General features: G+C 43.0%; 2 protein-coding genes across 2 annotated transcripts in view; one reads left to right on the top strand and one right to left on the bottom strand.

Annotated features, from left to right (window-relative positions):
• The window catches only part of LOC130298252 (zinc finger protein 850-like), a 411,906-nt gene that overhangs the window by 265,533 nt on the left and 120,590 nt on the right, over positions 1-25,783 (top strand). The window contains exons 4-7 of the mRNA XM_056551174.1: positions 526-705; positions 4,294-4,420; positions 4,504-4,692; positions 10,835-11,629. Coding sequence (XP_056407149.1) covers positions 526-705; positions 4,294-4,420; positions 4,504-4,692; positions 10,835-11,629 — 1,291 coding nt within the window. The remainder of the gene's footprint in view (positions 1-525; positions 706-4,293; positions 4,421-4,503; positions 4,693-10,834; positions 11,630-25,783) is intronic.
• LOC130298274 (zinc finger protein 268-like) overlaps positions 1-25,783 on the bottom strand; it is a 150,956-nt gene that overhangs the window by 13,938 nt on the left and 111,235 nt on the right. The gene's annotated exons all lie outside the window — the stretch shown is intronic.

The following is a 25,783-nucleotide window of genomic DNA, read 5'->3' on the forward strand; positions in this document are numbered from 1 at the left end:
ATCATGGTCTCCTCTTCTTCCCTTCAGGTTTCTCCAATCCAGGATCCTCTGCTGATATCTTCTATATAAGAGAATTCTCCTGGATGACCCATCAACCATGGAGAGAGACAGGAACAAGATGGCCGACAGGATCATAAACCTCACCCTACAGATACTCTTCCGGCTTACTGGAGAGGTGAGGGATTCTGGGAGTGATGTCACATGACCTCATTCTTATCTATGTAATAACAGATGGATATGACTGGAGAGGTGAGGGATTCTGGGAGTGATGTCACATGACCTCATTCTTATCTATGTAATAACAGATGGATATGACTGGAGAGGTGAGGGATTCTGGGAGTGATGTCACATGACCTCATTCTTATCTATGTAATAACAGATGGATATGACTGGAGAGGTGAGGGATTCTGGGAGTGATGTCACATGACCTCATTCTTATCTATGTAATAACAGATGGATATGACTGGAGAGGTCAGGGATTCTGGGAATATATGTAGTGATATTAATGTGTCTCTCCATACACAGGATTACACAGTAGTGAAGAAGTCCTCTAGTGGGCGCTGTCGGGCCCCTGTGTGTGAAGGATGGGGAAGAACCCTGAGCCCAATCCCAGGGCCCCCACCTCACTCCCTGATACATGAGGAAATGGATGAACAGAAGATCCGAGAACTCATCAACAAGATGATGGAGCTGCTGACTGGAGAGGTGACCCTGCTGGGACATTATATAGTAATGGAGGGGTCTGGTGATGACTGGAGAGGTGACACTGCTGGGACATTATACATTAATGGAGGAGTCTGGTGATGACTGGAGAGGTGACACTGCTGGGACATTATACAGTAATGGAGGGGTCTGGTGATTATTGGAGAGGTGACACTGCTGGGATATTATACAGTAATGGAGGGGTCTGGTGATGACTGGAGAGGTGACACTGCTGGGACATTATACAGTAATGGAGGGGTCTGGTGATGACTGGAGAGGTGACACTGCTGGGACATTATACAGTAATGGAGGGGTCTGGTGATGACTGGAGAGGGGACACTGCTGGGACATTATACAGTAATGGAGGGGTCTGGTGATGACTGGAGAGGTGACACTGCTGGGACATTATACAGTAATGGAGGGTCTGGTGATGACTGGAGAGGTGACACTGCTGGGACATTATACAGTAATGGAGGGTCTGGTGATGACTGGAGAGGTGACACTGCTGGGACATTATACAGTAATGGAGGGGTCTGGTGATGACTGGAAAGGTGACACTGCTGGGACATTATACAGTAATGGAGGGTCTGGTGATGACTGGAGAGGTGACACTGCTGGGACATTATACAGTAATGGAGGGGTCTGGTGATGACTGGAGAGGTGACACTGCTGGGACATTATACAGTAATGGAGGGGTCTGGTGATGACTGGAGAGGTGACACTGCTGGGACATTATACAGTAATGGAGGGGTCTGGTGATGACTGGAGAGGTGACACTGCTGGGACATTATACAGTAATGGAGGGGTCTGGTGATGACTGGAGAGGTGACACTGCTGGGACATTATACAGTAATGGAGGGGTCTGGTGATGACTGGAGAGGTGACACTGCTGGGACATTATACAGTAATGGAGGGGTCTGGTGATGACTGGAGAGGTGACACTGCTGGGACATTATACAGTAATGGAGGGGTCTGGTGATGACTGGAGAGGTGACACTGCTGGGACATTATACAGTAATGGAGGGGTCTGGTGATGATTAGAGAGGTGACACTGCTGGGACATTATACAGTAATGGAGGAGTCTGGTGATGACTGGAGAGGTGACACTGCTGGGACATTATACAGTAATGGAGGGGTCTGGTGATGACTGGAGAGGTGACACTGCTGGGACATTATACAGTAATGGAGGGGTCTGGTGATGACTGGAGAGGTGACACTGCTGGGACATTATACAGTAATGGAGGGGTCTGGTGATGACTGGAGAGGTGACACTGCTGGGACATTATACAGTAATGGAGGGGTCTGGTAATGACTGGAGAGGTGACACTGCTGGGACATTATACAGTAATGGAGGATCTGGTGATGACTGAAGAGGTGACACTGCTGGGACATTATACAGTAATGGAGGGGTCTGGTGATGACTAGAGAGGTGACACTGCTGGGACATTATACAGTAATGGAGGGGTCTGGTGATGACTGGAGAGGTGACACTGCTGGGACATTATACAGTAATGGAGGGGTCTGGTGATGACTGGAGAGGTGACCCTGCTGGGACATTATACAGTAATGGAGGGGTCTGGTGATGACTGGAGAGGTGACCCTGCTGGGACATTATACAGTAATGGAGGGGTCTGGTGATGACTGGAGAGGTGACACTGCTGGGACATTATACAGTAATGGAGGGGTCTGGTGATGACTGAAGAGGTGACACTGCTGGGACATTATACAGTAATGGAGGGGTCTGGTGATGACTGGAGAGGTGACACTGCTGGGACATTATACAGTAATGGAGGGGTCTGGTGATGACTGGAGAGGTGACCCTGCTGGGACATTATACAGTAATGGAGGGGTCTGGTGATGACTGGAGAGGTGACCCTGCTGGGACATTATACAGTAATGGAGGGGTCTGGTGATGACTGGAGAGGTGACACTGCTGGGACATTATACAGTAATGGAGGGGTCTGGTGATGACTGAAGAGGTGACACTGCTGGGACATTATACAGTAATGGAGGGGTCTGGTGATAACTGGAGAGGTGACACTGCTGGGACATTATACAGTAATGGAGGGGTCTGGTGATGACTGGAGAGGTGACACTGCTGGGACATTATACAGTAATGGAGGGGTCTGGTGATGACTGGACAGGTGACACTGCTGGGACATTATACAGTAATGGAGGAGTCTGGTGATGACTGGAGAGGTGACACTGCTGGGAATGCTGGGACATTATACAGTAATGGAGGGGTCTGGTGATGACTGGAGAGGTGACACTGCTGGGAATGCTGAGACATTATACACTAATGGAGGGGTCTGGTGATGACTGGAGAGGTGACACTGCTGGGACATTATACAGTAATGGAGGGGTCTGGTGATGACTGGAGAGGTGACACTGCTGGGAATGCTGAGACATTATACAGTAATGGAGGGGTCTGGTGATGACTGGAGAGGTGACATTGCTGGGACATTATACAGTAATGGAGGGGTCTGGTGATGTCTGGAGAGGTGACACTGCTGGGACATTATACAGTAATGGAGGGGTCTGGTGATGACTGGAGAGGTGACACTGCTGGGACATTATACAGTAATGGAGGGGTCTGGTGATGACTGGAGAGGTGACACTGCTGGGACATTATACAGTAATGGAGGGGTCTGGTGATGACTGGAGAGGTGACACTGCTGGGACATTATACAGTAATGGAGGGGTCTGGTGATGACTGGAGAGGTGACACTGCTGGGACATTATATAGTAATGGAGGGGTCTGGTGATGACTGGAGAGGTGACACTGCTGGGAATGCAGGGACATTATACAGTAATGAAGGGGTCTGGTGATGACTGGAGAGGTGACCCTGCTGGGACATTATACAGTAATGGAGGGGTCTGGTGATGACTGGAGAGGTGACACTGCTGGGACATTATACAGTAATGGAGGGGTCTGGTGATGACTGGAGAGGTGACACTGCTGGGACATTATACAGTAATGGAGGGGTCTGGTGATGACTGGAGAGGTGACACTGCTGGGACATTATACAGTAATGGAGGGGTCTGGTGATGACTAGAGAGGTGACACTGCTGGGACATTATATAGTAATGGAGGGGTCTGGTGATGACTGGAGAGGTGACACTGCTGGGACATTATACAGTAATGGAGGGGTCTGGTGATGACTGGAGAGGTGACACTGCTGGGACATTATACAGTAATGGAGGGGTCTGGTGATGACTGGAGAGACGACACTGCTGGGACATTATACAGTAATGGAGGGGTCTGGTGATGACTGGAGAGGTGACACTGCTGGGAATGCTGGGACATTATACAGTAATGGAGGGGTCTGGTGATGACTGGAGAGGTGACACTGCTGGGACATTATACAGTAATGGAGGGGTCTGGTGATGACTGGAGAGGTGACACTGCTGGGACATTATACAGTAATGGAGGGGTCTGGTGATGACTGGAGAGGTGACACTGCTGGGACATTATACAGTAATGGAGGGGTCTGGTGATGACTGGAGAGGTGACACTGCTGGGAATGCTGGGACATTATACAGTAACACCACCGGAGGGGTCGGGGTGATGACTGTATCATTATGTGTCAGGTTCCTATAAGGTGTCAGGACGTGGCGGTCTATTTCTCCATGGAGGAGTGGGAGTATGTAGAAGGACACAAGGATCAGTACAAGGATCAGGTCATGATGGAGGATCAGCAGCCCCTCACATCACCAGGTAATAGACATGACTATATACACACGTCCTCTCATTATTTGTATGTAAAGAATGAATTCAGTCTCTGTATGTGTTCCCTACAGTCAGATCCAGTAAGAGAACAGCACCAGAGAGGTGTCCCCGTCCTTTTGATGAGCAGAATATGGAGGTCATTACTACAGGGAAAGATCTGATCTATATTAAGGCTACAGACATAAAGGAAGAAGAAGAAGAGACAGATGTGAGCGGTGATGAGCAGTATAAGGAGGACATTCATACAGATAACCGCACAGGTGAGTAGTAACCACTAAATACAGAGAAGGGTCACAGATTCTACTCAGTCACTGGCTGCAATAATCACAGAAAAAAATAATGCTCATATATGTTACTCACTAGGTCATCCAGATGCTATACAGGTTTTTTTTGTTTGTCTTCTGTATTTGGCTCACAAATCCCTCTGTTCTGCTGCTCACTTATTCTGACATAAACTGCTCAGGAAGGGGAGTGTCCGAGGCAAGCACTGAGCCCGCCCTCACTCACCATTCATTCATTCTTTTTATCCAATCACTGCAGTCTGCTCTGTAACCCCCTCCTCTCTGCTTTCATGCTGCAGTCTGATAGGACAGGAGTGAGCACAGAGGAGTACTAGTCCTGCCAGGTCTGTGCTTCAGCTGGGACAGAGATGATGCTGCAGCCGGACAGGATTATGTTTTAGATCTGTGGTCTCAAAGTGTGGCCCTTACTGATACTGAGCATGCGTTTTGTTTTTAACCCCTTAAGGACCAGGCCAATTTTATTTTTGTGTTTTAGTTTTTTCCTCCTCGCCATCTAAAATCCGTAACTCTTTACAATTTACATTCACAGACCCATATGAGGCGCGACCAATTGTACTTTGTAATTACATCAATCATTTTACCATAAAATGTACGGCAAACACAAAACAAAAGACATTTTTTATAAAAAACACAATTTTGCTAATTTTGTCAGGTTTTGTTTTCACGCTGTACACTTTACGATAAAAATTAAGTTTTCTTTATTCTGTGGGTCAATTAGATTAAATACTTATCTCAAACTTTTTTTTTTTACAAAATCAGTATGTTTAAAATCGCCCTATTTTTACCATCTCTACCTTTTTCTTTTTTTTTGTATTCGAGACGGTATGAGGGCTCATTTCTTGCACCATGACCTGTAGTTTTTTTAGTTCCACTTTTGTATATATTTGACTTTTTACTCACTTTTTATAAATTTGAAAACATTTTTGGTGAATGTGATGGCCCCATGTCATTCACCGTACGGCATCATTAACATTATGTTAACCTGTTGGGGATGGAGGGCATACCTGTACGCCCTTCGCCAACTCCCTTTCTATAATGCGGGGCCACGCGTCCTAGTGGGTCGGGCCCAGCCTCTAACAACGGCCAGAACCCGTGGCTAGTAGCGCGTGGGACTGATCGCGGTGCAACGCACTATTAACCCTGTAGACGCGGCGTTCAAAGTTGCCCCCAAAGTAGCCCTCTATGGGATAACAATGATCAGTATAAGAGATCAGTGTGTTCAGTGTTATAGTCCCCTATGGGATAGCAATGATCAGTATAAAAGATCAGTGTGTGCAGTGTTATAGTCTCCTATGGGATAACAATGATCAGTATAAGAGATCAGTGTGTGCAGTGTTAGAGTCTCCTATGGGATAACAATGATCAGTATAAGAGATCAGTGTGTGCAGTATTATAGTCTCCTATGAGATAACAATAATCGTTATAAGAGATCAGTGTGTGCAGTGTTAAAGTTTCCTATGGGATAACAATGATCAATGTAAAAGATCAGTGTGTAGTGTTATAGTCTCCTATGGGATAACAATGATCAGTATAAGAGATCAGTGTGTGCAGTGTTATAGTCCCCTATGGGATAACAATGATCAGTATAAGAGATCAGTGTGTGCAGTGTTATAGTCTCCTATGGGATAACAATGATCAGTATAAGAGATCAGTGTGTGCAGTGTTATAGTCTCCTATGGGATAACAATGATCAGTATAAGAGATCAGTGTGTGCAGTGTTAGTCTCCTATGGGATAACAATGATCAGTATAAGAGATCAGTGTGTGCAGTGTTATAGTCTCCTATGGGATAACAATGATCAGTATAAGAGATCAGTGTGTGAAGTGTTATAGGTCCCTATGGGATAACAATGATCAGTATAAGAGATCAGTGTGTGCAGTGTTATAGTCTCCTATGGGATAACAATGATCAGTATAAGAGATCAGTGTGTGCAGTGTTATAGTCTCCTATGGGATAACAATGATCAGTATAAGAGATCAGTGTGTGCAGTGTTATAGTCTCCTATGGGATAACAATGATCAGTATAAGAGATCAGTGTGTGCAGTGTTATAGTCTCCTATAGAATAACAATGATCAGTATAAGAGATCAGTGTGTGCAGTGTTATAGTCTCCTATGGGATAACAATGATCAGTATAAGAGATCAGTGTGTGCAGTGTTATAGTCTCCTATGGGATAACAATGATCAGTATAAGAGATCAGTGCGTGCAGTGTTATAGGTCCCTATGGGATAATAATGATCAGTATATGAGATCAGTGTGTGCAGTGTTATAGTCTCCTATGGTATAACAATGATCAGTATAAGAGATCAGTGTGTGCAGTGTTATAGTCTCCTATGGGATAACAATGATCAGTATAAGAGATCAGTGCGTGCAGTGTTATAGGTCCCTATGGGATAATAATGATCAGTATAAGAGATCAGTGTGTGCAGTGTTTTAGTCTCCTATGGGATAACAATGATCAGTATAAGAGATCAGTGTGTGCAGTGTTATAGTCTCCTATGGGAGCTTTAACGTTGCAAAAAAAAAGTGAAAAAAAAGTTAATAAAGATCATTTAACCACTTTCCTAATAAAAGTTTGAATCAAGTTTGAAAAATCCAGTGTAAATAAAAATAAACATATGTGATGCAGAAATTTCCGAATTATAAAAGGATATAGTTAAATAAACTGCACGGTCAATGGCGTACGCACAAAAAAATTACAAAGTCCAAAATAGCGTATTTTAGGTCATTTTTAATATCATGAAAAAATATGCGCTCTGAGGCAGGAGAAGAAGTGCAGTTAGTTTACAGACAGCTCTCTTTACAATTTACATTCACAGACCCATATGAGGCGCGACCAATTGTACTTTGTAATTACATCAATCATTTTACCATAAAATGTACGGCAAACACAAAACAAAAGACATTTTTTATAAAAAACACAATTTTGCTAATTTTGTCAGGTTTTGTTTTCACGCTGTTCACTTTACGATAAAAATTAAGTTTTCTTTATTCTGTGGGTCAATTAGATTAAATACTTATCTCAAACTTTTTTTTTTTTACAAAATCAGTATGTTTAAAATCGCCCTATTTTTACCATCTCTACCTTTCTCTTTTTTTTTGTATTCGAGACGGTATGAGGGCTCATTTCTTGCACCATGACCTGTAGTTTTTTTTAGTTCCACTTTTGTATATATGTGACTTTTTAGTCACTTTTTATAAATTTGAAAACATTTTTGGTGAATGTGATGGCACCATGTCATTCACCGTACGGCATCATTAACATTATGTTAACCTGTTGGGGACGGAGGGCATACCTGTACGCCCTTCGACAACTTCCTTTCCATAATGGGGGGCCATGCGTCCTAGTGGGTCGGGCCCAGCCTCTAACAACGGCCAGAACCCGAGGCTAGTAGCGCGTGGGACTGATCGCGGTGCAACGCACTATTAACCCTGTAGACGCGGCGTTCAAAGTTGCCCCCAAAGTAGCCCTCTATGGGATAACAATGATCAGTATAAGAGATCAGTGTGTTCAGTGTTATAGTCTCCTATGGGATAACAATGATCTGGTGCGCAAAGTCATGTGCATTTAAGTCATGTGTCGTTAAAGGGTTAAAGTCCTTGCGCTGTTATTTTTATTGTCCCTGTTGTCTCCATCTTATATAGTCAGCAGGATTTCCATGTAGACGACTAGAGGAATAATTTGGGATATTTCCCAGCACTTCTGTATTGCTGGGGGCTCTGAACCGCCTCGGCTGTCGTCTGATTTGTGCCCTATGGATTGTTCATTGCTGCTGGATGGGAGTGTGATGGGGTCCAGGAGTGGGGTGTATGTGACCTGAAGACCCGATATTATGTCTACATTAACTATTTATTATCCGGAGGACGGGGAGAAGGTTCCATGATGTCACATGCTGCACTTATAATGTACTACTAAAAAGACTATAAATATGGGCGCAGTGTTTAACCCCTTAAGGACTCAGCGTTTTTCTGTTTTTGCATTTTCATTTTTTCCCTCATCATTTTCTAAAAATCATAACGCTTTCTATTCCATATTATGGCTTATTTTTTGCGCCACCAATTCTACTTTGCAGTGACATTAGTCATTTTATCAAAAAATCCAAGACGTAACGGAAAAAACAATTAATTGTGCGACAAAATTGAAGAAAATATTTCATTTTATAAATTTTGGGGCCTTCCGTTTCAACGCACTGCACTTTTTGGTAAAAATGACACCTTATCATTATTCTGTAGGTCCATACGATTATAATGATCCCCTACTTATATAGGTGATTTTGTCGCACTTCTGGAAAAAATCATAACTACATGCAGGAAAATGTATACGTTTAAAATTGTCATCTTCTGACCCCTATAACTTTTTTATTTTTCCGCGTACGGGACGGTATGAGGGCTCATTTTTTGCGCCGTCATCTGAAGTTTTTAGCGGTTCCATTTTTGCATTGATCTGACATTTTGATCGCTTTTTATTCCTTTTTTTATGATATAAAAAGTGACCAAAAATACGCTATTTTGGTCTTTTTTGAATTTTTTTGCGCGTACGCCATTGACGATATATTTTTATAATTCGGACATTTCGGCACGCGGCCATACCACATATGTTTATTTTTATTTACACAGTTTTTTTAATATAATTTTTTTTAGAAAAAAGGGGGGTGATTCAAACTTTTATTAGGGAAGGGGTTAAATGACCTTTATTAACTTTTTTTCCCACTTTTTTTGCAGTGTTGTAGGTCCCATAGGGGACTATAACACTGCACACACTGATCTCTTATACTGATCATTGTTATCCCATAGGAGACTATAACACTGCACACACTGATCTCTTATACTGATCATTGTTATCCCATAGGAGACTATAACACTGCACACACTGATCTCTTATACTGATCATTGTTATCCCATAGGGGACTATAACACTGCACACACTGATCTCTTATACTGATCATTGTTATCCCATAGGAGACTATAACACTGCACACACTGATCTTTTACATTGATCATTGTTATCCCATAGGAGGCTATAACACTGCACACACTGATCTCTTATACTGATCATTATTATCCCATAGGAGACTATAACACTGCACACACTGATCTCTTATACTGATCTTTATTATCCCATAGGAGACTATAACACTGCACACACTGATCTCTTATACTGATCATTGTTATCCCATAGGGACCTATAACACTGCACACACTGATCTCTTATACTGATCATTATTATACCATAGGAGACTATAACACTGCAACACGCTGATCTCTTATACTGATCATTGTTATTCCATAGGGGGCTATAACACTGCACACACTGATCTCTTATACTGATCATTGTTATCCCATAGGAGACTATAACACTGCACACACTGATGTCTTATACTGATCATTGTTATCCCATAGGAGACTATAACACTGCACACACTGATCTCTTATACTGATAATTGTTATCCCATAGGAGACTATAACACTGCACACACTGATCTCTTATACTGATTATTGTTATCCCATAGGAGACTATAACACTGCACACACTGATCTCTTATACTGATCATTGTTATCCCATAGGAGACTATAACACTGCACACACTGATCTCTTATACTGATCATTGTTATCCCATAGGAGACTATAACACTGCACACACTGATCTCTTATACTGATCATTGTTATTCCATAAGGGGCTATAACACTGCACACACTGATCTCTTATACTGATTATTGTTATTCCATAAGGGGCTATAACACTGCACACACTGATCTCTTATACTGATCATTGTTATCCCATAGGAGACTATAACACTGCACACTCTGATCTCTTACACTGATCATTATTATCCCATAGGGGGCTATAGCACTGCACACACTGATCTTTTACCCTGATCCCTGCAAAGCCATAGCTTTGCATGGATCAGCATAATAGGGGGTTGCTTGCTCAAGCCTGTAGGAGCAAGGTAAGGGGGTCTCCGCTCACGTCCTAGCTGATCGAGACTATCGCGATAGTCGGGCGTACAGGTACGCCCTGGGTCCTTAAGAGGTTAAAGTTTTTATTGTTGTTTTTTTTCTTTTTTTACTTAAAATTAAAATCTGTGTTATTCTTGGCAGATAATTGTACCAGGAGATCAGAGGAGAATCTTATATCTTCAGATTATAAAGCAGATGATGATATCACACAAGATACATATGAAGAACATTCCATTATCCCAGATACACCCTCAGCCCTTCACAGCCAAGATCTGTCATCTCATCCTTATATACAGGTCCTGTCTTCTCAGTCATCACAGGATGTTCAGCAAAATAAAAGTCACAGAAGGGGTGCTGGACATCAAAGACATTGTGCAGGGAAGAAGCAATATTCATGTTCAGTATGTGGAAAATGTTTTACTTCTAAATCAAGTCTTGTTGAACATCAGAGAACTCACACAGGGGATAAACCATTTTTATGTTCAGAATGTGGAAAATGTTTTACTTTTAAATCACGGCTTGTTAGACATCAGAGAATTCACACAGGAGAGAAGCCATTTGTATGTTCAGAATGTGGAAAATATTTTACTCAGAAATCACATCTGTCTGAACATCAAAAAATTCATATTGGAGAGAAGCCATTTTCATGTTCAGAATGTGGAAAATGTTTTACTCAGAGATCACATCTGTCTGAACATCAAAAAATTCATATTGGAGAGAAGCCATTTTCATGTTCAGAATGTGAAAAATGTTTTACTCAGAGATCACATCTGTCTGAACATCAAAAAATTCATATTGGAGAGAAGCCATTTTTATGCTCAGAATGTGGAAAATGTTTAACTTCCAAATCATGGCTTGTTCAACATCAGAGAACCCACACAGGAGAGAAGCCATATTCATGTGCAGAATGTGGAAAATGTTTTACTCGAAAAGCAAGTCTTCTTATACACCAAAGAACGCACACAAAGTAGCCTTCTAACTTGTCAAATTGTACAAAAACTACAACATTGCAGTCAAAGTCACAAGAGAGATCACTTTAGAGCAATAAATTTACATGGGAAAAGTATTAGTATTCCAGAAAATGTCTGATATACAAAATGCAAATAGAATCCAAATAACACATCTGTATATATGTCCCTAGGTACTAGAATATTATATATATATATATATATAAAAATAATCTCCAAACAAATAAGAGAGAGAATGCGGCAGCTCACCAAAATCCTTCAGGCTTTATATCATGCGGGTGTACAGACAGGTGCAAATCACAGAGAAACATCCCTTGCACACTGACTTGTGCTTCTTCTGGCTCCGGGAGCAGGAAGAAGTACAAGTCAGTGTGAACCGGACGTTTCTCAGTGATTTGCACCTGTTTATACACCCGCATGATATAAAGCCTGAAGGATTTTGTTGCGCTGTCGCATTCTCTCTCTTATTTGTTTGGAGTTGCATTAGTCTAAGGACTTTATTGCTGAGCACCACCAGATAGAGGCATTTATGAGCGGCCGTATTATTGCCATCGGAGAAGGGATTTGTATCACTCGCTGTGAATCCACGGTAGTGCCCGCTGAAAACTTCTCATTGTTACGAGTGATTAATAAAGATTTACTTTTCAGACATAAAGTTTCTTATCCATTTATCTCTATAATTTTGTCTGCTGGGAAATAATCCCCCATAACAATGTAGAGATATGATGTGTCCGCTGCTCCTCATGGTGAAGACCCAACAGGTATAATCCATGGGGAGCTGCTGGGACTGGATATTCCCCACCGGCCATGATTGACAGATCGCTCTTTGTTCACATATGTTACATATTATGGGATATTTCTCAATACATGTTCTCATTATCAAGGTTACAGGTGATCACTGAGATACACTGTACAGTGCTGGATGTATATATATAGAATCTAATGACATAGTACAATACTATTTCAGTACAGTGGGAGGATATACCATATATACACATGAAGTATCCAATAAGAAAACACCCACCACCTAATGTATACCATGCCGGTGCAGTGCCGTAGATTGTGATTTGCCATAGATTGTGATGGAGTGACTCAGCAGTTTTCCCTGCTCGAGCGCTCCGCCTCCATCACATTCTATAGGCTGACACTCGCACACCCCCCAACCATTGGTTACTGCGGGGGCTGGGGGGGGGGGGGGGGTGTGCGAGTGTCACGTGACATATTTAACCATCAGGCATCGCAGCTCACGGCAGTCTCACTTGGGCTATCACAGGGACAGGATCTCTCCCTGTAATAGCCCGAAGCTGCACGGAGCTCTCATGGCGTCTGTGGCCCGATTCCGAGAGCAGTATCGGGCCACAGAAGCTAATACTCTTACTGTTTTATTGTCACCCGCCAGCGCGCTCGCTCAACACCGCTATCGGTATGCCTATGCCTGATAGCGGCGTTATCAGCTTGTCACCCGCCAGCGCGATCGCTCGACAGTGCTATCAGGATCCCTATGCCCGATAGAGCTGACAACCTCTTGCCTCCACCCCCGCTGCTCTGCTCCCCGTCCCCTGTTAACTCTCAGGGAACGGGGAACAGAAAGTAGAGCAGCGGGCGCCGCTAAAGTAGCACTACGCAAATGGCATAGGTAGGTAGCGTAGCCGTACATTAGTGTAGGTTGTAATTTAGCATAGTTTAGTATTAATAGTGAAAGGGGGTTAGGCACCACAACTCCCAGCATGCCCAGACAGCTAAAGGCTGCCCAAGCATACTGGGAGTTGTGGTTTAGCTTAGATTAGACAACGATGGGACCACAACTCCCAGCATGCCCAGACAGCTAAAGGCTGCCCAGGCATGCTGGGAGTTGTAGTTTAGCTTAGATTAGACAGCAAAGGGACCACAACTCCCAGCATGCCCAGACAGCTGAAGGCTGCCCGGGCATGCTGGGAGTTGTAGTGCAGTGAAGGGACCAGAACTCCCAGCATGCCCAGACAGCTGAAGGCTGCCCAAGCATGCTGGGAGTTGTAGTTTAGGACTACAACTCCCAGCATGCCCAGACAGCTAAAGGCTGCCCAGGCATGCTGGGAGTTGTAGTTTAGCTTAGATTAGACAGCGAAGGGACCACAACTCCCAGCATGCCCAGACAGCTAAAGGCTGCCCAGGCATGCTGGGAGTTGTAGTTTAGCTTAGATTAGACAGCAAAGGGACCACAACTCCCAGCATGCCCAGACAGCTGAAGGCTGCCCGGGCATGCTGGGAGTTGTAGTGCAGTGAAGGGACCAGAACTCCCAGCAAGCCCAGACAGCTGAAGGCTGCCCAGGCATGCTGGGAGATGTAGTTTTACACAGGTATAAAGTAGTTAGCGTAGCGTTAGCTCAATTTTAGCGTAGCTTTAGTTTAGTGTTAGCGCAGTTTTACAGTTTTTAGCATAGCGTAGTGTTAGCGCAGTTGTAGCTTAGTGCTAGCGTACTTTTAGCGTATTTAGCATAGTGTAGTGTTAGTGCTCTTTTAGTGTAGTGTAGTATTAGCACAGTTTTAGCGTCGTAGTGTAGTGTTAGAGTAGTGAGCGCAGCGTAGTCTTAGAGTAGTGAGCGCAGCGTAGTCTTAGAGTAGTGAGCGCAGCGTAGTCTTAGAGTAGTTAGCGTAGTGTAGTGTTAGTCCAGTTCTAGCATAGTTGGCGTAGTTGTACACGGGTGTAGTGTAGCTAACTTAGTTTTACGGGCAGATGAAGTGTAGTTTAGAGAGTTTAGTGTGGGGTGTAGCTTAGCTTAGTCATAAAGTGAAGGGGCTACAACTCCCAGCATGCCCAGAGAGCCAAAGGCCGTCCGGGCAGGATGGAAGTTGTAGTTTTGCAAAAGTAGCAGAGGCAGTTGCGCTCTGTTTCGTTAATGCAGTATACAGTCACATGTATAGATGGCTGGATACGGTGATCACAAGGCCACTTACCCACCTCCGTTCCTGCTCCGTCACTGGACATGTAGCAATGCAGGAAGATGACGGAGCTGGAACGGGGGTGGTAAGTTAGGCTCTCCAGGTAATAACCCATTTTTTTTGTGTTTTTCTTCTTGTTTCAGATACGTGAATGCGGAGGACTATATCGGAATCGGTGGACTACGATGATGACCTGCATTTTTTTCTTTTCTTTTAATAAAAGGGTTAACGAGGGCTGTGGGGGAGTGTTTTTCCTAATAAAAATGTTTTAACTTGTGTGTGCTTTTTTTCTTTGTTATTACTTTACAGGCTTAGTAGTGGAAGCCCTCTTGTAGACGGAGTCCATTACTAAGTCGGGGCTTAGCGTTAGCCCCAAAAACAGCTAGCGCTAACCCCCAATTAGTACCCCGGTACCCAACGCCACAGGGGTACCAGGAAGAGCCGATACCAACAGGCCTAGAGCGCCAAATATGGCGCTCTTGGGCCTAGGCGGTAACAGGCTGGTGTTATTTAGGCTGGGGAGGGCCAGTAATGATGGTCCCCGCCCACCCTGGTAACATCAGGCTGTTGCTGTTTAGTTGGTATTTGGCTGGAAATGAAGACTGGGAACCACACGTTTTTTTTTTTTTTTTTTATAAAAAAAAAACCGTCTGTGGTTCCCCGTCTTTTCATTTTCAGCCAAATACCAACCAAACAGCAACAGCCTGACGTTACCAGGGTGGGCGAGGACCACCGTTACTAGCCCTCCCCAGCCTAAATAACGGCAGCCCGTTACCGGCCAGGCCCAAGAGCGCCATATTTGACGCTCCAAGCCTGTTGGTATCGGCTCTTCCCGGTACCCCTGTGGCGTTGGATACTGGAGTAATAATTGGGGGTTAGTGCTAGCTGTTTTTGGGGCTAATGCTAAGCCCCGGCTTAGTAATGGACTTCGTCTACAAGAGGGCTTCCACTACTAAGCCTGTAAAGTAATAACAAAGAAAAAAAGCACACCCAAGTTAAAACATTTTTATTAGGAAAAACACTCCCCCACAGCCCTCGTTAACCATTTTATTAAAATAAAAGAAAAAAATGCAGGTCATCATCGTAGTCCACCGATTCCGATATAGTCCTCCGCATTCACGTATCTGAAACAAGAAGAAAAACACAAAAAAAATGGGTTATTACCTGGAGAGCCTAACTTACCACCCCCGTTCCAGCTCCGTCATCTTCCTGCATTGCTACATGTCCAGTGACGGAGCAGGAAACTGAGGTGGGTAAGTGGCCTTGTGATCATCGTATCCAGCCATCTATACATGTGACTGTATACTGCATTAACGAAACAGAGCGCAACTGCCTCTGCTACTTTTGCAAAACTACAACTTCCATCCTGCCCGGACGGCCTTTGGCTCTCTGGGCATGCTGGGAGTTGTAGCCCCTTCACTTTATGACTAAGCTAAGCTACACCCCACGCTAAACTCTCTAAACTACACTTCATCTGCCTGTAAAACTAAGTTAGCTACACTACACCCGTGTACAACTACACCAACTATGCTAGAACTGGACTAACACTACACTACGCTAACTACTCTAAGACTACGCTAACAATACGCTACGCTAAATACGCTAAAACTGTGCTAATACTACACTACACTAAAAGTGCACTAACACTACACTATGCTAAAAGTACGCTAGCACTAAGCTACGTTACAACTGCGCTAACACTATGCTACGCTAAAAACTGTAAAACTGCGCTAACACTAAACTAAAGCTACAATAAAATTGAGCTAACGCTACGCTAACTACTCTAAAATCGCGCTAACACTACGCTAACTACTTTATACCTGTGTAAAACTACAACTCCCAGCATGCCTGGGCATCCTTTAGCTGTCTACGCATGCTGGAAGTTGTGGTGACTTCATTGCACTACAACTCCTAGCATGCCCAGGCAGCCTTCAGCTGTCTGGGCATGCTGGGAGTTCTGGTCCTTTCACTGCACTACAACTCCCAGCATGCCCAGGCAGCCTTCAGCTGTCTGGGCATGCTGGGAGTTGTGGTCCCTTTGCTGTTTAATCTAAGCTAAACTACAAGCCCAGCATGCCTGGGCAGCCTTTAGCTATCTAGGCATGCTGGGAGTTGTAGTCCTAAACTACAACTCCCATGCTGGGAGTTGTGGTGCCTAACCCCCTTTCACTATTAATGCTAAACTATGCTAAATTACAACCTACACTAATGTACAGCTACGCTACCTATGCTATTTGCGTAGTGCTTCGCATGCGCAGTACTACTTTAGCATTTGTGTAGTGCTGCGCATGCGCAGCACTACTTTAGCAGCGCCCGCTGCTCTACTTTCTGTTCCCCGTTCCCTGAGAGTTAACAGGGGACGGGGAGTAGAGCAGCGGGGGGGGGGGGGAGGCAAGCGGTTGTCAGCGCTATCGGGCATAGGGATCCTGATAGCACTGTCGAGCGATCGCGCTGGTGGGTGACAAGCTGATAACGCCGCTATCAGGCATAGGGATCCCAATAGCGGTGTCGAGCGAGCGCACTGGCGGGTGACAATAAAACAGTAAAAGTATTAGCTTCTCGGAATTGGGCCACAAAGGCCATGAGAGCTCCGTACAGCTTCGGGCTATTACAGGGAGAGATCCTGTCCCTGTGATAGCCCAAGTGAGGCTGCTGTGAGCTGCGATGCCTGATGGTTAAATATGTCATGTGACACTCGCACACACCCCCCCAGCCCCCGCAGTAACCGATGGTTGGGGGGTGTGCGAGTGTCAGCCTATAGAATGTGATGGAGGCGGAGCGCTCGAGCAGGGAAAACTGCTGAGTCACTCCATCACAATCTATGGCAAATCACAATCTACGGCACTGCACCGCCCCACAAGGGAGGAGGATTGGACTCGTAATGAACCAGATATATATATATTAGGATAAACACCCCTCATGGGGCAGCACGGGGGCTCAGGTGTTTGCACTGTTACCTTGTAGCACAGAAGACAACATCTGCAAAGAGTTTGTATGTTCTTCCATGTTTGTGTGGGTTTCCTCCGGTTTCCTCCCACACTTCAAAAACATGTGACCCCAATGGGGACAGTGACCAATAAGAGTGTACAGCGCTGCGGAATCTGTGGGCGCTATATAAATAAAGAATTATTATAAAGGAGTCACCCTCAATTATAATAGACAACCCCAATTATATTAGACACCCCCCCAATTATAATAGACACATCCTCAATTATAATAGATACACCCTGAATTATAATAGACGCCCCCTCAATTATAATAGACACATCCCCATTTATAAAGGAGACACCCTAAATTATAATAGACACATCCCCATTTATAATAGACGCCCCCTCAATTATAATAGACACATCCCCATTTATAACGGAGACACCCTAAATTATAATAGACAGACCCAAAAAAATAATACACACCCTCAATTATAATAGACATATCCTCAATTATCATAGACACCCCCCCCCCAAATATAATAGACATACCCATGAACATTTTTGTGCCAGAAAGTTAAACAAAAAAATAATCTTAATCCTTCCAGTACTTATCAGCTGCTGTATGCTCCACAGGAAGTTCTTTTCTTGTTTAATTTCCTTTCTGTCTGACCACAGTGCTCTCTGCTGACACCTCTGTACATGTCAGGAACTGTCCAGAGCAGGAGCAAATCCCCATAGCGAACATATCCTGCACTAGACAGTTCCTAAAACGGACAGAGGTGTCAGCAGAGAGCACTGTGGTCAGACAGAAAAGAACTTCCTGTGGAGCATACAGCAGCTGATAAGTACTGGAAGGATTAAGATTTTCAATTTACAAATCTGTTTAACTTTCTGGCACCAGTTGATTTAAAGAAAAAAAATTGATTGCAGCGTTTAAAATAGGAAAATAGCATTTCCAGCTGGCTGAGGGCGCTGATCAGGACCGTCACAACAAAACTGCGGGGTACCAAGGACACAAGAGGAGGGTCCCTCACCTGCCTCCGGTGCATCCGATCGATGATTGATTGCTCCAAGCCTGAGATCCAGGCTTGAGCAATCGACCACCGATAACACTGATCAATGCAATGCTAAGGCATAGCATTGATCAGTGCTGGCAATCAATGTACTGTATATTATAGTCTCCTAATGGGGGCAATAACATTGCAAAAAAAAAGTGTTAATAAATGTGATTTAACCCCTTCCCTAATAAAAGTTCAAATCACCCCTTTTTCCCATTTAAAAAAATAAAATAAATAAATATAAACATATATGGTATCGCCGCGTGCGTAAATGTCTGAACTATAAAAATATATCGTTAATTAAACAGCTCTGTCAATGGCGAACACGTAAAAAAATTCCAAAGTCCAAAATAGTGTATTTTTGGTCACTTTTTATACCATAAAAAAAATATTAAAAATCGATCAAAAAGTCAGATCAAAACAAAAATGGTACCGATAAAAACTTCAGATCACGGCGCAAAAAATGAGCCCTCATACTGCCCTGTATGTGGAAAATTACAGTTATAGGGGTCAGAAGATGACAATTTTAAACGTATACATTTTCCTGCATGTAGTTATGATTTTTTCCAGAAGTGCGACAATATCCAACCTATATAAGTAGGAGATCATTATAATCGTATGGACCTACAGAATAAAGAGAAGGTGTCATTTTTACCGGAAAATGTACTGTGTAGAAATGGAAGCCCATTAAAAGTTTGAAAATTTTATTTTTAATTTTGTTGCACAATGATTATTTTTTTTTTTTTTTGTTTCGCTGTAGATTTCTGGGTAAAATGATTGATGTCATTACAAAATAGAATTGGTGGTGCAAAAAAAAAAAAAAGCCCTCATATGGATCTGTAGGTGCAAAATTGAAAGGGTTATGATTTTTAAAAAGTGAGTAGGAAAAACGAAAGTGCAAAAATGGAAAAACCCCTAAGTCCTCAAGGAGTTAAAGGAGTATTCCAGTTAAAAACTCTTTTTTCACATCAACTGGCTCCAGAAAGTTAAACAGATTTGTAAATTACTTCTATTAAAAAAAAAAATCTTAAGCCTTCCAGTACTTATCAGCTGCTGAAGTTGAGTTGTTCTTTTCTGTCTGACCACAGTGCTCTCTGCTGACACCTCTGTCTGTCTCAGAAACTGTGCAGAGCAGGAGCAAATCCCTATAGCAAACCTCTCCTGCTCTGGACAGTTCCTGACATAGACAGAGGTGTCAGCAGAGAGCACTGTGCTCAGACAAAAAGAACAACTCAACTTTAGCAGCTGATATGAAAAAATAGTTTTTAACTGGAATGCCCCTTTAAGCTTGTAATAAGAGATCCTGCTGAAATCCTTCAGTGATAGAAACTTAGGCAATGACTCTTGTTGTCGGGTGAATATTATGTCATCTGCATAGAGGGAGATTGTCTGGTTCCTTCTCCTATTGAGACCCCAGAAATACCAGGATCTTGTGGAACTGCTTGAGCTATAGGATCTATGCAGAGGATAAAAGGGGACGGGGGGGGGGGGGGGGGGACCTTGTCGGGTCCTGTTACTAATCATAAATTCTTGTGATAATTCTCTGTATGTAAAGACCCCAGCATATGGGGCTGTATATAGAGCTTTTACTGCATCCAAAAAGTCCCCCCCCATCCCCCTCTGCTGGATGGTGAGAAGGTAAACCACCGGTTTATACGGTCCAATCCCTTCTCAGCATCCAGCGACCGAAACAGTAGACTCCTCCTCCAGCACCACATCATGGAATAGGTTCAAGATTCTCCCGGTGTTGTCACATGTTTGGCGACCTTTAATAAACCAACTGAGGCATCAACATGGAAAGACGGCCTGCTAGAATTTTAGTGTGTATTTTTAAATCCATATTTAACCCCTTAAGGACCACGGACATAAATGTTTGTCCTGGTGCTGAGGTGTCGAGGTTTTCTTCTGGTTAGGCCTTAAATTGTGAGTGACGGCCGCTGTATACTGCTGAGGGCCGACACAAGAAATAAACACCAGACAAAAAGTTGGTATAAATCTCCTTCTCAGCAGAAGCATCGGCTAAGGAGCTGTCCCAAGGAGTTCTGTTTATTATACGGTAGTACATTGTTTTTTACAGTTGACAAAAAGGGGAGGTTAGTTATCACATCAAGTCTTCGTGTTATATGTTGATTGGTTATTTGAGTATTGTGTATGTATATATTAACATTTTAAGCATTCATTTGCTTCCTGATAATTGGTCACTTATGTTGCAATTTCTCTATTCTAACAGAAAATTCCAGATGTATCCGTCATTCTGCACAGTCTGTATATTTTCTCAAATGTTTTGTCTCCAACTTCCAGCTTCTTCTTTATCTTACATCTTTCGGCGTCGTCCCAAGGTCTTCAAGCAAATAGCAAACTGATATGTAGTGTAAGGGTAACAAATATATTTCTGCAGCATTAGCAATAGCATATAAGTATTAATATATTGATTAACAATCAGAATCATTATAGAGGTACTTCACACACCAAGGACGTACATTTACATCCTGTACATGACCGCGAGGATCGGAGCAATGCTCACATCATGCACTGCAGGACCCGCCTGCTATGAGCAGCCAAGGACCCGCCGGTAATGGTGGACATCAGCAATCACACTGATACCGCCATTAACCCCTCAGATGCCTTGATCAATACAGATCACAGCATCTGCAGCAATGCGCATTTTTTTATTGAAGATCGGATTGCCCATGGCGCTTCCGCAGGGATCCGGTCATCTAAAATGGCCGACAGAGGTTTACTAAACTTCTGCTCTGGTCTGAGATCAAGCAGACCAGAGCGGAAGATTGCCAATAATACTGATCAGTGCTATGTCCTATGTATAACACTGAACAGTATTAGCAATCTAATTATTGCTATAAATAGTCCCCTATGGGGACATAAAAAGGGTATTAAAAAAAGTTTAAAAAAAAAGTAAAAAAATAACAATTAAATGTGAAAAATCCCCTCCCCCAATAAAATGTAAATACCTTTTTCCCATTTTACCCCCAAAAAGCGTAAAAGGAACGGCGTAAACGTTAAAAGAAAAAAATCAAAAATTGCTGTTTTTTTGTCTCTTTTGTCAAAAGCAGTACAATAATAGAAAAGTATATAACATGGGGATCATTTTTATTGTATTGACCAACAGAATATGGAAAACATGTAATTTTTACTGTAAAGTCTACAGCGTGAAAACAAAACCCTCCAAAATTTACAATATTGTTGTTTTCATTAAAATGTTATCACTAAAAAAAATTATTTTTTAGGATTGCCGTATATTATATGGTAAAATGAGTGATGTCATTAAAATAAAAGACGGAGAGATCTTATTCTGGTTTCCTGCTCCTAGAACAGGGTTGTACTGTCCACAGCTACTGCAGATGTAACACAGTCACCTATCTAGCTATGTGCGGCCGTACACAAGCGCGTACAACAAGCGCATACACAAGTCTTTATTCTATTCCAGATGGTAAAACTCCTGATCTAGATCCTGGAGATCGGGTGGTGATAAAGAGACACAAAGAGTCCTGATCTCCATGTGATCGGCCTTTCCAAGTCCTGCTGACAATTACTGGTGTATCCTGAGAACTATGGACACATGTGGACAAATTCTGAACGTTTGGCACTTTTGTGTGAAGAATGTGCTGAGTGCGTATGATCCTATATCCACCTGCCTTATAGCTGCGCCCACTGCGGTGCCGACACTAAGAACTATTTTCAGTCTAATATACAAGGACCAGGGTGTGGAAAACCACCATGTATCACAACATATTCTCCGTATAGGAATCATTATACCACAAACCCTATAATTCTCCGTATAGGAATCATTATACCACAAACCCTATAATTCTCCGTATAGGAATCATTATACCACAAACCCTATAATTCTCCGTATAGGAATCATTATACCACAAACCCTATAATTCTCCGTATAGGAATCATTATACCACAAACCCTATAATTCTCCGTATAGGAATCATTATACCACAAACCCTATAATTCTCCGTATAGGAATCATTATACCACAAACCCTATAATTCTCCATATAGGAATCATTACACCACAAACCCTATAATTCTCCGTATAGGAATCATTATACCACAAACCCTATAATTCTCCGTATAGGAATCATTATACCACAAACCCTATAATTCTCCGTATAGGAATCATTATACCACAAACCCTACAAACTGTGTTGACTCCACATCAGGACTCTGGACATGATAAAGAGAAGTGAAATGTCATGTGACCCAGATAATATACCTAGAGGCAAGTAATGGAAAATTATAAAACAAGGTGATAAATTACAAATTACAAAAAGATAATGAGATGGATGTGATGTTATTATGGTGCCGCCTAGTCACATGACACATTAGGCTTCTTTCACACTACCGCCATCTTCCTGCCTTCTGACACTCGTTATTCAGCAAACACAGATCATTAAAAAATAGATACAATAACTGAACATATCGGGTGATAACTGATGCCCAATGTATATTATTATAACGGCATTCTATCAAAATAACAGACATATTCCATCCGTTACTACCCGTTATTTCATCCGTCATGCTCCGTTATAGTCCGTTATTTTATGTCCGTTTTAACCCCTTCTGGTTGTGACGCTGTACGGAGCATGCTCAGTAGCAATAAGGGATCATAACGGAATATAAAAATACTGGGTGCTAACGGATGTCATTTGTGAACATTCATCATCCATAGACTTCAATGTTAAAATGTTAACGTCTGTTAATCCATCGTTATTTTTGACGGGACAAAAATGAGTGCATGCACCGTTATTTGCCTCGTCAATAATAACGGACGTTAGTCATAAGGGGACATAACTGATCATGAAGGATGGTCAAAGAATGAATAAAGAATGGACTTACTTAGGGGTACTCAGCCCCTAGACATCTCATCCCATATCCAAATAAGATGACTGGCCCCCTGTGCCACTTTATTTCCCCTGTGACAAATCACCCCTCCCTTTATTACCCCCTGTGCCCCATCCTTTCCTCTTGATCCCCCTCTGTGCTATTTCATTACCCCTTTATTACCCTTTGTGCATATTCATCACCCCCTCTGCCACTTTATAAAGATGAATTTATACAGAAGGTACAAATGGGAGAATGAAATGGCTCAGGGGGATCAAGGGGAAATTATGTGGCACAGGGGGTAAGGGGGGGGGATAATTAGGCACAATGCACAGGGGAATAAGATGGCACAGGGTAAAAAAAGAGAGGGGGGTGATAAATGATACAGGGGGTGATTAAATGACACTGGGAGATTCTACTGTAATATTGTTTTTCATTGTGTTTTATAGGTAAATAAACTCTGGAGTTAGCACAGGACAGTATTCAGTCATTTAGGAAGAATTTGGAGCCTTTTTCCCAATAGGGGACATCTCTCAATAATGGACCCTTTTATTCCCTGTGAGTGTCCGCTATTGGGAGATTCTACTGTAATATTGTTTTTCATTGTGTTTTATAGGTAATTACACTCTGGAGTTAGCACAGGACAGTATTCCGTCATTTAGGAAGAATTTGGAGCCTTTTTCCCAATAGGGGACATCACCCAATAATGGACACTTTTATTCCCTGTGAGTGTCCGCTATTGGGAGATTCTACTGGTACTTAATAGTAAGAAGTAACCGCAAGAAGAACAATTTCCAGAGTATAATTAATCTTCTTTGCTGTAACCAACAAAATACCGTATATACTGGAGTATAAGCCGAGGCCCCTAATTTCACAAAAACCTCAGAAAAATCTATTCATTTGAGTATAAGCCTATCATCACCAACTGCAACAAACACCCATCCCCCCATCATCATTCCATCCTCTGTCATCATTCATCCCCCTCCTGTCCTCATCCACTGCCACACACACCCACCCCCCGTCATCAACCATCCTCCCTGTCATCATTCACTGACACAAACACCCATTCCCGTCATCATCCATCCCCCTCCTGTCATCATCCATCCCCGCAACATCATCCATCCTCTCCTTTCATCATCCCCCTCGCTTATCGTCTAATCACCTTTTCCTGTTGCCTGGCAGTAGAGAAAGGTACACTCTGTGATATCAGGGGTGTCCTTGCATGGCGGCCTCAATGCGCAGCAGCGACCCTACCCCAGAATCACTATTTCGGGGCCAGCCCAGAGTGGAGAAGGTGGATGGACCAGACCAGCTCACTTTTCCCACTGGTATGCGGACAGTCCCTGCGCAGACAGTCCCTTCAGCGTCCCTACCCTGGATGAGTCCGGGGCCGTCCCGGTAAAGATGGATGGCTCCCCCCCCCCCCCCAACCTGAATGCCTGGACTGATGTCACTGCTATTTTTTTTTCACTTGAGTTTAAGCCGAGGGGGACATATTCTGCACAAAAAAAAGGTGCTTATACTCGAGTATAAATGGCAATCGAAATAATCTGCCAGAAAGATTGAATTTTCAAGCAGGACCACTATATATGTAAAAGAGTCCATGACTCAATCACACACCTCCAACATTGAGAAGATTCTGGTATACCATGTGACAAAAGGAGAGGAGGAGTCCCATACCCCTGACAATATAACTTATATGAACTCTCCTGTATAAGAATACAGGGGGAGGAGCCACGTGAGCGCTAGAGATAAATCCGCACTGTTCTTCAGAGAGTTGGATATTCAGCTCCTCTTCTCATATAAGACGCATTTTGGTTACTATTAGGAGTAGAAGAAATCAGATAAGAATAAAGCTTAGATAGTATTATTATTTAGGAAATAAATACAATCTCTCTAACCAATTTCAGGGACGTATGTTAGTATAACGCTTAAAACATTGGCGAGTAAAGATAAACTTACTTATAAAACCCCAGAAAGCCTGAGATTCCTCTATGGCCAAAGTCTTAGTAGAAGAATATAAATCTCGTAACGTAAAAGAATGTAAACGTTCCCACAAAGGGGAAGAGGGAAAATGTGTTTAGTAATAACCATAGGGAGTAAAGAAAGTGGGGTTAGGGGAGAAGGGAAATCAGAATCAGTCGTAGAGCAGTCTCGTAATACCGACAAAGTTATATATAAAAGAGGAAAGAACTAGAGAGGCCAAGGAGGAGTGCGGGGGCCACAAAATGGGCCCTATAGAAGGAGGGACTGAGGAGAATTCCATATCCACATGAGGAGGAATATAAAGGGGAGGATGAGAAAAAGAAGAGCGAACGAGCTCTAATAATCCAGACGAAGGAAAAGCTTTATAATAAGTGTGTAA

The sequence above is a fragment of the Hyla sarda genome, assembly GCF_029499605.1.
Source record: "Hyla sarda isolate aHylSar1 chromosome 1 unlocalized genomic scaffold, aHylSar1.hap1 SUPER_1_unloc_7, whole genome shotgun sequence".
NCBI classification, from domain to species: Eukaryota; Metazoa; Chordata; class Amphibia; order Anura; family Hylidae; genus Hyla; species Hyla sarda.